Source organism: Neolamprologus multifasciatus, chromosome 23, assembly GCF_963576455.1.
Source record: "Neolamprologus multifasciatus chromosome 23, fNeoMul1.2, whole genome shotgun sequence".
Classification (NCBI taxonomy): domain Eukaryota; kingdom Metazoa; phylum Chordata; class Actinopteri; order Cichliformes; family Cichlidae; genus Neolamprologus; species Neolamprologus multifasciatus.
In genome coordinates this window covers 5,220,828-5,233,765 of record NC_140460.1, presented here as the reverse complement: position 1 = coordinate 5,233,765, position 12,938 = coordinate 5,220,828, and the positions used below count along the sequence as shown (strand labels likewise).

Genomic DNA, 12,938 nt, shown 5'->3' with positions numbered 1-12,938 from the left:
ATGCTTGATGTCATACTGAAAGAGCAGGCTGCATGCTGGGCAAGCCCACAGCTAGCTCTCTGATTGCACTTGGCACACACTACATGTCTGTCTCCACCTTTCACTTGATTCATAAACAGGAATGTTAGAGGTCACAGCGGTTTTCATATAATCAACAACACAACACCTATAAGTACACCGCATATGTGAGTGTTGTTGATTATATAAAAGCCACAGATATGTTCTCTGTATATGATACCGCCAGGATCTCCATAGTGATTCTGGGGAGCTCCATTAAAGTTTGTCCGCTCACAACAATTACAATATTCTATCAGCAGCATTATGATGGCCTGCTTCTCTAAACAAACAAACAAACAAACAAAACAAGTGCTAACAAAATCCAGCTTGTTCAAAACCGGTTAAATGCCAGGGTACCTATTAGAGGTGGGAATCACCATACATCCCACGATACGATATTATCACAATACTTAACGCACGATACGATATTATTGCGATTTTTTAAAAATATTTTGCGATATTCAGATTCTGTACATAAAGGTAAACTTTATCAATATTCATTTTATCTAATATCAAAGTCTCACACTCAGTCTTTCTCTCATTTCAGTTTTATTGTTGACAAACTGAACGGTTTGTATTACAGTCCAGTCCAACTTAACTGAACAACCATCTGGTACAATTATAGCTATTCTGAACTATGCAGTTTATGAAACCTATGCAGCCCCTTCAGCAACTGAAGAATTTGAAAGTAAATTAAAACAAAATATAATTTTACATTAAATAAAAAGGTTTTAAACTTAATTAAAATAAAACATGTCTTAAATTAAAGTAAACTGTCATGTTTATTGCTGCCAAAAAAAAAGTTAAACACATTTGGACAGTGAAGGAATGTCAGGATTCTTGCTCAGAAAAAGGATCAACATGCTCTGAAGTCAGAGCACAAAAACCTTTTTTGTAACAAAATATCGATTTCTGCTGTCCCTGTATCGATACATTATTAGCAAACAAAATATCATGATACTACACAGTATCGATTTTTTCCCCCACCCCTAGTACCTATAGTACAGGGTACTTACTATAAATACGTGTAAATGCTTATTCAGCATTATTAAGCCAATCACAAACCAGGTTCATTTGAAATTCCATAAAGTCCAACTAACCTAAAGACCTTTATACATCAATGAAATATTAGTCAGAGCAAAAATACAATGATGTATCCAAACTTACATGTGACAAACAAAATAGGACAGAAGGTTTCAATAAATGCTTGGTATGTCAGAGAACAGCTAACACTTTGTTCTCTAACTCGTGTCAAAAGTTGTGTAAAGTATGTGCTATGAAAAGGTCAATTGTAGATGTGTGGAGAAATCAGCAAAAGCTGAGATAAAGAGAAGAAAGACAAACAAGCTGAGAAAACAGCATAAAGTCAGGTGGTGAATTTCTCAAAACATAGTGAAATGAAGACTGGCATGTAATTGGCTCAGCTGTCGGAATGACCATGAAGAGAAGCCAAAGGAGCTTGCAAAGAAAAGCGTCTGGACTTCTTTAAGTTACTTGAAGACGTTTCACCTCTCATCCAAGAAGCTTCTTCAGTTCTAAGGTCAAATGGTGAGCGACCATCTTTGAACAGAGGCGGTGGTTTACGACACCAACTCTCTGCCATCTATAATCCAGTTTTGAGATCCCTTCCCAGACGCCTTAACGCCCACTCACATCCTGGGCCATCTGACCTCAGGAATTCGCATGATAAGGTGGGGCCAGGTTTCACAATGAACTCACCCGAAACTCTGGCTGATTGGGACCCACACCCAGTTTCACACCTTGGCTCAGGCGATTAGAGGATCATCAGGGGGTCCTTTTGTCCCTCTGTGGGGGGATACTCCCACCAGGTTTATATCTGGGACTCCCCACCATTTGACCTTAGAACTGAAGAAGCTTCTCGGATGAAAGGTGAAACGTCTTCAATCAACTTAAAGAAGTCCAGACGCTTTTCTTTGCAAGCTCCTTTGACTACGATGACCTGGATGACTGAGAACCTTCACAGACACCATGAAGAGAAGCGATACACAGTCATCAAGTAAGAAACAGATTAACATACAAGGCCAACGGAGATAACAGGTATTGTCAGACACAAAGAAAACTGCCACTAATGTTACTACTTAAGCAACAGATATCATGTTAAAACTGCAATAGACTGGCGAGAGACAGAGAGGAGGTTAAAGAGTTTCCACGTTTGTCTTAAGGTGAGACTTACCACTTGGTTGCGTGTGCGGTGGTACGGTTGAATGATGGGTAATCCCAGGGGCGTCACCCATTCCACAGTGTGACCCGACTTAGAGATGAGCCTGGCGCTCTCAGTCAGCCAGTCCTGTAACAAATGGATTCAATCAGAGGTAACATGAAGGGACACAGTGATAGAAATATTTAATATTAGTCAAGAATGCGTGTGTGACATGCTTGTATGTTTAAACCAGCGGTCCCCAACCTTTTTTGCGCCACGGACCGGTTTATGCCCGACAATATTTTCATGGACCGGCCTTTAAGGTGTCGCGGATAAATACAACAAAATAAAACTAGTACCGGTACCGAAAAAAAGAAAATTTATTCATAACACACGTGAAAAGACCAAGGAAAACCGAGTAAACGATAAAAACGATAACAAAATAACACTGAAAACCGATAAAAACCCTGAAAACTATACATTTCACACCTGAGCCTCAACTCTCGCGGCCCGGTACCAAACGACTCACGTATCGGTACCGGTCCGAGGCTTGGGGGTTGGGGACCACTGGTTTAGAGCATGTTACTGACAAGAGTGCAACTAAATTTAAATCAGGTTAAATGAGGTTAATGGAGATTTCAGGTTCGGCTAGACAGGGCTTGCTATACAAAGGAGTAAGACACCAATGCCATCTCTGAGCCTCCAAGTAGGCAAACCTGTGGTATCAATCCCAAAATCCAACGGAGCCTTGTTCTCAAGTTATCGCATTCACAAAATTAAACCGTAAAAAAAACACTACGATGCATTTGAAAGAGCAGGGGAAAAAATAGACACTTCATTGCCTAGACTAGAGCACCAACAAAAGATTTATGCTCATTCTACTTCTGCTGCTCTACTTTAAGGACCTACTAACAACTGTTGCAGACTTGTTGCTGAACAGTGAAGTCGTCGCTTACTCTGGAATATCTGACAGCATGTGTGTCTGGAATAGTCTGCCTCCAAAAATGGAAGCCCTATTAATGTCCCACAAGGGTTTTGTCACACATACAAATGCACACCAAGTGAGCTGTAGGAAAGATAACTATGTCCTAGCAACCGGAGTTAGCAACCTGACCAGAAGCTGGTCCATTAAACATCACCTCGCCTCCTACAATCAAAGCACAAAATTAGGAAACCGCAAAAACAAACAAACCGACGTCAGAGATTAACAAGAAAAACATCTTGAAAAATGGACTGATTGGCAAACATACAGACAGAGGTGGGCACAGACAATGAACAAACAGTGGGAGCACAATTTGAAGTTAATGACCAGCAGTGTTGACAGGATAAATGGGAAATGTACAGAGAACGTAGGCGAGGTCAGTGATAACAGCATCAAGGATTGATCAGCTGCCTCTTTTTCCCCTCATACTTCAGCTCTTCCCTGTGAAATGCAAGTGGATGTGACCTATAAAAGCAGCGGGGGATACACACACTTGCGCACTCACGCTGGCAGTAGCATCACATCGGCACCAAGGTATGTTAGGAAGGGTATTTATCATCTCAGTCTGGGCTATCCCTGCGTGTTTCCCACAGGACACGCACACAAAAACAGTGGTTGGTGGTAATAATGGTTCGGCAGACTCCTCTCTGCCTCTAGAGATAATATGCAATCCCCTACCAGGTGCACGTCCTAAATCTATTAATGGAATCTACGTGATGAATAGGTGCCATTGGCAGGGTAACAGTAAAGTGAACACGCCATTAATAAAATTCAAATAAGAGCCTATCTGCAGCAGTAGATCAGTAGGCAGAGCATGCTTTAGAGGTTTGTAATGTCCTAGCAACAAACAAGCCTCATTTAAAAACAACGTTTAGTGCCGACTAAAACTTTTCCAGATTTATCTTTGCAAGACTATAATGAGTTGTGTTTAGTTGTATATGAAGCACAGAAATTTCTTTAAAAGTCTGTATGTCAAAGCAAATACTGATTAATTATTAGTCACATATGCTGAAATATATGCCTGTAGCTTGTTAATGAACCTACTGTACACCGAAAAAATATAGAGGTTACTAGGGGTGGGGGAAAAATCGATACTGTGTAGTATGGTGATATTTTGTTTGCTAATAATGTATCGATACAGGGACAGCAGAAATCGATATTTTGTTACAAAAAAGGTTTTTGTGCTCTGACTTCAGTTGATCCTTTTTCTGAGCAAGAATCCTGACATTCCTTCACTGTCCAAATGTGTTTAACTTTTTTTTGGGCAGCAATAAACATGACAGTTTACGTATTTTCATTTAAGACATGTTTTATTTTAATTAAGTTTAAAAGTGTTAGGATGAATTGTTAAATGTTTGTCATTTTTATGTTTACCATTTGTACATTGTTTTAATTCTGTGAAAGGAATTCTTTCTGTCCTCCCCTCCCCAGATTCTTGAGGTTCTAGGTGGGGGGCTGTAGTCTTTTATCATCCTTGTGCTTTTGATGTAAGCCTCCTGCCTTTACGACCCTTTGGTCAGCAAGAGGTCTACCACACACACACACACACACACACACACACACACACACACACACACACACACATTCTTACAGAAGTTCACACATACATACAATGCTTTGTCTTAGAACCATGTGGGCGTGGCTTTGTTCTGACGTGTTTTGTGTGTACTGTCTCTCAATAAAGGCAGCAGGAGGAGGTCAGATCTGGAGGTCATTTTCGTGGTGGACACAGACGAGGCCTCCCTTGCGCAAATAATCGATCGATCGACTGTCTTGTTTTCTTCATGATGAATAAGTCTCTAGAATTAGCGGGGCTTGTGGAAACACAGACCCAACAAAAACTTTTTTATTTAATGTAAAATTATATTTTGTTTTAATTTACTTTCAAATTCTTCAGTTGCTGAATGGGCTGCATAGTTTTCATAAATTGCATAGTTGTATATGAAGCACAGAAGTTTCTTTAAAAGTCTGTATGTCAAAGCAAATACTGATTAATTATTAGTCACATATGCTGAAATATATGCCTGTAGCTTGTTAATTAACCTACTGTACACCGAAAAAAATATAGAGGTTACTAGGGGTGGGGGAAAAAAATCGATACTGTGTAGTATCGTGATATTTTGTTCATGTCCGAAAACATCGAAGCACTTTTGCAAATATGCAATATCTTGATAAACCGAGCAGATATTTGATGTTTACACAGCTACTTTCTCGCCTGAAAATATGTTAAAAGTTTATTTTGTTACCCAGAAAGATTAGTAAGAGTAATTTTAAAACTTAGTAGCGGCCGCCATTATTGGAAACTGGAGTTTGGCTGGGCCGCGCTATGAATTCTGGGATATGGTAGGCCACGAAGGACACACCCGACCCATCCTTCAAATTTGGGGAGAAGGACGACGCATTTGTCGGCTGCATTCGGAGGAGTCTACGAATTTGGACAGCCTTCGGCGCGTCGCTGTGATGTAATCGGTCTACAAATGCGGCCTCAGGAGGATGCAGCCCATGAATTTGGACACGACCTTAGTTTGCTAATAATGTATCGATACAGGGACAGCAGAAATCGATATTTTGTTACAAAAAAGTTTTTGTGGAATGGAACATGCTCTGACTTCAGATCATGTTGAATCCTGACATTCCTTCACTGTCCAAATGTGTTTAACTTTTTTTTGGCAGCAATAAACATGACAGTTTACTTATTTTAATTTAAGACATGTTTTGTTTTAATTAAGTTTAAAACTTTTTTATTTAATATACAGTGGGGCAAAAAAGTATTTAGTCAGCCACCGATTGTGCAAGTTCCCCCACTTAAAATGATGACAGAGGTCAGTAATTTGCACCAGAGGTACACTTCAACTGTGAGAGACAGAATGTGAAAAAAAAATCCATGAATTCACATGGTAGGATTTGTAAAGAATTTATTCGTAAATCAGGGTGGAAAATAAGTATTTGGTCACCTCAAACAAGGAAAATCCCTGGCTCTCACAGACCTGTAACGTCTTCTGTAAGAAGCTTTTCTGTCCCCCACTCGTTACCTGTATGAATGGCACCTGTTTGACCTCATCATCTGTATAAAAGACACCTGTCCACAGCCTCAACCAGTCAGACTCCAAACTCCGCCATGGCCAAGACCAAAGAGCTTTCGAAGGACACCAGGAAAAGAATTGGAGACCTGCACCAGACTGGGAAGAGTGAATCTACAATAGGCAAGCAGCTTGGTGTGAAAAAATCAACTGTGGGAGCAATCATCAGAAAATGGAAGACATACAAGACCACTGATAATCTCCCTCAATCTGGGGCTCCACGCAAGATCTCATCCCGTGGGGTCAAAATGATCATGAGAACGGTGAGCAAAGATCCCAGAACCACACGGGGGGACCTGGTGAATGACCTGCAGAGAGCTGGGACCAAAGTAACAAAGGTCACCATCAGTAACACACTACAACGGCAGGGAATCAAATCCCGCAGTGCCAGACGTGTTCCGCTGCTGAAGCCAGTGCATGTCCAGGCCCGTCTGAAGTTTGCCAGAGAGCACATGGATGATACAGCAGAGGATTGGGAGAATGTCATGTGGTCAGATGAAACCAAAGTAGAACTTTTTGGTATAAACTCAACTCGTCGTGTTTGGAGGAAGAAGAATACTGAGTTGCATCCCAAGAACACCATACCTACTGTGAAGCATGGGGGTGGAAACATCATGCTATGGGGCTGTTTTTCTGCCAAGGGGACAGGACGACTGATCCGTGTTAAGGACAGAATGAATGGGGCCAAGTATCGTGAGATTTTGAGCCAAAACCTCCTTCCATCAGTGAGAACTTTGAAGATGAAACGAGGCTGGGTCTTCCAACATGACAATGATCCAAAACACACTGCCCGGGCAACAAAGGAGTGGCTCCGTAAGAAGCATTTGAAAGTCCTGGAGTGGCCTAGCCAGTCTCCAGACCTCAACCCCATAGAAAATCTGTGGCGGGAGTTGAAAGTCCGTGTTGCTCGGCGACAGCCCCAAAACATCACTGCTCTTGAGAAGATCTGCATGGAGGAATGGGCCAAAATACCAGCTACTGTGTGTGCAAACCTGGTAAAGACCTATAGTAAACGTTTGACCTCTGTTATTGCCAACAAAGGTTATGTTACAAAGTATCGAGTTGTATTTTTGTTATTGACCAAATACTTATTTTCCACCCTGATTTACGAATAAATTCTTTACAAATCCTACCATGTGAATTCATGGATTTTTTTTTCACATTCTGTCTCTCACAGTTGAAGTGTACCTCTGGTGCAAATTACTGACCTCTGTCATCATTTTAAGTGGGGGAACTTGCACAATCGGTGGCTGACTAAATACTTTTTTGCCCCACTGTAAATTATATTTTGTTTTAATTTACTTTCAAATTCTTCAGTTGCTGAAGGGGCTGCATAGTTTTCATAAACTGCATAGTTCAGAATAGCTATAATTGTACCAGATGGTTGATTCAGTTAAGTTGGACTAGACTGTAATACAAACCGTTCAGTTTGTCAACAATAAAACTGAAATGAGAGAAAGACTGAGTGTGAGACTTTGATATGAGATAAAATGAATATTGATAAAGTTTACCTTTATGTACAGAATCTGAATATCGCAAAATATTTTTTAAAAAATTGCAATAATATCGTATCGTGCGTTAAGTATTGTGATAATATCGTATCGTGGGATGTATGGTGATTCCCACCTCTAGAGGTTACACACTAATTGTAGGCATATTCTCTTTTATTTTCTTCAATAGTATCAAATAATAGACTTTTCTTGTGAAACATTTTAAAGAAACGCATCTAAAATAAAATGTTACCATAACAAATGGTATCTTTGTTATAAACACAGAGAAAAAGCTTGAACACTTTTATTTTAGTTGCAGTTTTTAAAGAATACTTGTATTTTTTTGCTGTTTTTACTGCATGTGTGGATGTGTTCTAGTGAAACTTACATATTTATCCAGAATAGCAATAGTGCGCTCATCTCCAAAACTTTAAAGAACATACAGAGTGCCGAGTATAAAGAAAACAAAGGACACCAGCACTCCCTGGGACAAAAAGTCATTATATCTCCCCAAATAATGTGTTTAACAATATTTCTAATCAAGTGCCACCACATACTGATGATAATTTGTTGGATAAGATCATTTTATCATTTGCATATGTTGTAATGTACGTGTGATGAGCTCACCTGTATCTCTCTGGTCCCTGTAAACATCTCCTTTAAGGCATTGAACACCTGACGCACCAGGTAATGGGATGCATCCCACACAAACTCCTGTAAAAAACAACACAAGAGTCTTTCATAGTTGGTCAAACTATTTAATTTGTTAAATTTTAAAAATTAAAAACATGCATTTTAGCTTTTAATTGTGCTTCGAATGGTGGCTACATGTATGATGCAAATTAGTGTTACAAATCAGGGTATCGGTACAAATCTGCTTTGAGAGTGGAATTTTTTGCATCTCATTACACTGATATGATCTCTACAGAAGGCCTTGCCCTCTTTTCACCATCCATCCCACTGTAATCACTCACAATTACACTCCCCCCTAATTCCCTGTTTAAACAATTAGGAACATTATCCAGAAGTCATTTAGTAGAATGCCTGTGAGATAGTAGACAGCAGACAGTAGAGTTATGCTGATCCCATCTACACAGACAATGAGATTAACTCTAACTGTTGTAAGGAATTGTGTAGCTATGGGACACTGGAGCGCTGTGAGAAGATTCAGTTCTTCCATTCTCCTTTCTTGGTGTCATGTAACAGAATGGGTGCGTCCATCAAAGGAGAATTCAGGCCCAACCAAATCAAAGTGCAGATAACTAAAAATAGACACGCAGTGGCTGTGCGCAGGATATCAAATATAGCTACCGTTGGATTGCATTCCCTGAAACGTCCATGCAATGTGATCACAAATAAATCTGATCAAAGTAAATATTAAAAGCATCGGTTCAGGCTCCATGCAGCTCATTTAGAGACAGTGTAGTATGACTCTTTACGTCAAGGTCAAACTGACTGAAATACCTTTGGCTGCAGAAACAAATGTGATGATTGCAGTGCATTAAATCCTTTAAACTCTTTACACTCATGCAGAAGATAAAAGAGTATGTATAAAGAAAGCTACTTAAAAATAGAGTTTAAAGCGTTTGCAAGAACATACACAAGGTGAGAGGAACCCCTCACACAGAGGAGGTCCTGTGTTAAGGGGCCGCTCTGTCATGCTGAGCTGATACCGTTACTAAAAATAGCGAAGCGTGTATGAAGGAACTCTTTCACTCGCCACCCTCTTTCCCCGTTGCTATACCTTCGGAAACTCGTCAATCTCCTTCAGTCTTTTCTCTATCTGGAGGCGTCCGCCATAGCGAGTGACTCCGTACACCACAGTCATCACTGTCTGTTTAACCACCTTCCTGCTGATGAAGCCCTCCAGCACCTGGGCGATCTTCAGTCCACTCTCTGCATCCCGAGCTCGTAACTCCTCCACCTGGAACATGTAGACAATTTACATATGACATTTCTTTTTAAAAGGAGGTCTTTTGGAGGACAATTTAAAGCTTCCCTAAAAATGAACACAGATAAAAATCGGTGTGACATTAATATAATATGTCCCAACTGCTTTCACTTATAACAGAAGCGAGTCCTCACAGCTTTGAGACTAGAAGCAGAAAACTCATTTAATGATCAGCAAAGCTATTTTTCAGCTCTTGTTGTAAAGCAGTCTTAAGTAATGTGACTCTTGACAGTGTTACTTATTGTTTAACATAAAACAACAACAATATAGTGAGTCTGTAGGGAAGGTTTTACGATTTTTCCGAATTCTTTAGACCAATCATGTTTAAACAGGCTTTGGTTGTACGCAGGCAGAGTCCATGTGGAGAGCAGAAGAGGAGCAGAAGTGCAATTTTAAAACTATTGCCTGGCAATTATTGTTCTTTTTAAAATGAATCTGAATTCATGAACAATGACTGGTCACTAGAAGAGGAAACCTTGGTCCAGGTTTTCACTGATTTAACAGGGTCCCTACAGATTAGCAACTGTGCCTGGAGACAAGGTCAACAAACCAGCCAATGACAGTGGTTATTGTACAGTAAACCCCAAGATGACTTATTTATCCCTGTAGCTTCTTACATCACAGCTAATGGCATCATGGTATCTAACAATAAACGCAATACTCTGAGGTAAACATTACAGTCGCTGTGTGTGGACTTCTGAAATGGATGTTTTTGCTCTGTTCTTTCTGATTTTTCCGGTACTGAAATGCCAGCACATCACACTTATCTTCCAACTGTGTCTCAAAAGCACGCAGGCTCATGCTTCACCATTCAAGACTTTAGACATGAGACAGTCTCGTCTCTGCACTTTCATGCAAAGCAAGAGAAACCAAGCACTTCTGAAGACAAGGCCTAAACTAAAATATAATCTCAATGCCTTAGCTTGTCACTCACTGTGGGATCCACTGGGCCGTCTGAATACTAACAGGTAGGGATGGGTACCGGTATCCGGTGCCATGATGGCACCGGTTCTGACATAAACGATAGTAACCAGACCGAAAAGCAGCGCACATTGCGGTGCTTTATTTCGGTGCTTTTTTTTCCTGAGATGTCATACACTTTGAATTCTAGCCAATCATTTCACGTTTCCGAGGATAGTAGGCGGGTCCAGGTACGTACTTCTTTTAGAGCAGAGCTACAGATTAAAAATGCCCAAGGCGAAGTGGTCAAAGTTTGGCTGTACTTCACAGCAAAAGATGCAAACTCAGCAGCCTGCAACAAGTGCTTTAAGGTGATACTGTGATACTGTCAAAGGAAGTAACACCTCAAATCTGATGAAACACCTGGCAACACATAGCGCTTTTTTTTAAAGCCGAGAAATGCGCCGTATTTGATAGCTTGCTGCAAAACCTCACACTGTGCACATCTACTGTGGGTGTGGTGCCTGTTATCGGACGCGGAGTTAGCAACATCCCCCAAATACCCGAAGAGGAGAGTCCTGGCCCCTAGCCCTGCCAGTGTAGCAGAAATGATGAGGATGATGATGGCAGCAGCAGCCGTTCTTCTCTGCGTGAGTAGCTTAATGTTGTTCGTGTGTAATTTACGTTGAGTAAGCTAACCACGTTATTACATTAATGCATGTAAGGTGAACTAGCAAACATCATCATAGTTACATGCGGCTGTCTTCTTGTTTGGTGGCAGATACTCCCTTCACCCTGGCCAAAAAGGCTAAAATGACCAAAGAAAAAGTGGAAAACAGTTAAACATGAGAGGTTTTTGGACAAAGTTTGTGTTTTTTCCATTGTTTAAGCACTGCTTCCAGTCAAGAGTGATACCATATATGCCCCATAGCTGCAGAAAAGGCTAACATTGTTATCTTTTTACAAAAAAAACAGCTGAACATGAGAGGTTTTTGGACCAATTTTGTGTTCTCCATTCTTTAAGCACCGTTTAAGCACCGGCACCGTTTCAAAAGTACCGGTTTGGCACTGGTATCGGATAAAACCTAAACGATACCCATCCCTACTAACAGGTGAAGATCTGCAACATGCTTTGCAACTGATATGTGCCATCATTAATCTGTGTAACCGTAAGTCTGTGCAGTTCAAAGAAAGTAACAGAGCAGACCTGTTGTGCAACTCCGCTGTAGACATCCTGGGGCACATCACAGGGCATGAGATTGACTGATGTAGCACCAATAACATCTCTGCCTAGAGCGGCGTAGTGCTGGAGACCATTACAGGAGCCGTCCTGGAGAAGAGGTGAAGAAAAAGATTAAAGCACGACTGTGGAGGCAGACAGCACAGAAAGAATCACAAGGATCCGCACTGATTGGGTCAAGTCATCCAAGGAGCAAGGTTTAAAGGTCTGCCTTTCTGCCAATAAACAAATAATAAAGCACAAAAAAAGAATAAATAGGATGAATTGCATGAACGTGAGGATATGTTGGGAATATGTTATGTGGTTGAGGCTTTGTTGCACTTAATTCCAAAGAGTAAACTTCATTTTTCACACTATTCAAACCAACATGTAACCTACAAGTGTATAAAATAATACAGTTTCATCTTTTTTTTTTCTTTGGGTTTCACTTTATCATAATTAAAGCTGTTAAACACCAAGCTAAGCAACATAGATATATGTATCTGGGTATCAGGACAGATAAATCTTCATTCTTGTCCATCCTTCTTTGATCCTCGTTCCATATGTAACACTAGTATTTGGAATATAGTGCTTGCATGTGTTGTTGTGGAGAGGCAACATTTAAGTTTCACAACTGTAAGTCTAAGCTCACCCAACTTGACTCCTGGTCATCAACTTTATTTATCCATCTATTTCAATATCTATCAAAGGCAGTAAACTCTAAATTACATCAATCATTAAAAGAAATAAAAATTAATTAAAGTAAATAAAATTGAGCCCTGAGGCTTAATTTTATCTGCATATAATTTCATTCAAACCCTAAGCCTCAATTTTATCTAAAGTAGTTTAGCTGAACTTCACCACTCAATTAAGTAATAATAATAATAACGGATTGCATTTATATAGCGCTTTTCAAGACCCTCCAAGCGCTTTACAATTTCACTATTCATTCACTCTCACATTCACACTGGTGGAGGCAGTCACAGCTGCCCTGGGGCAGACTGACAGAAGCGAGGCTGCCATATCGCGCCATCGGCCCCTCTGGCCATCACCAGTAGGCGGAGGCGTAGGAGTCTTGCCCAAGGACACAACGACCGA

The 12,938-nt window shown here is 40.4% G+C and overlaps 1 protein-coding gene across 2 annotated transcripts in view; it reads right to left on the bottom strand.

Moving 5' to 3' along the window:
• polrmt (polymerase (RNA) mitochondrial (DNA directed)) overlaps nucleotides 1-12,938 on the bottom strand; it is a 73,279-nt gene that overhangs the window by 32,944 nt on the left and 27,397 nt on the right. The window contains exons 12-15 of one of the 2 annotated variants that reach the window (XM_085150207.1): nucleotides 11,829-11,951; nucleotides 9,515-9,694; nucleotides 8,398-8,484; nucleotides 2,252-2,365 (exon numbers count right to left, since the gene is read on the bottom strand). In XM_085150207.1, coding sequence (XP_085006333.1) covers nucleotides 2,252-2,365; nucleotides 8,398-8,484; nucleotides 9,515-9,694; nucleotides 11,829-11,951 — 504 coding nt within the window. Of the gene's footprint in view, nucleotides 1-2,251; nucleotides 2,366-8,397; nucleotides 8,485-9,514; nucleotides 9,695-9,757; nucleotides 10,690-11,733; nucleotides 11,952-12,938 lie in introns of those variants that run through there. The other variant, XM_085150208.1, reaches the window with a different exon arrangement.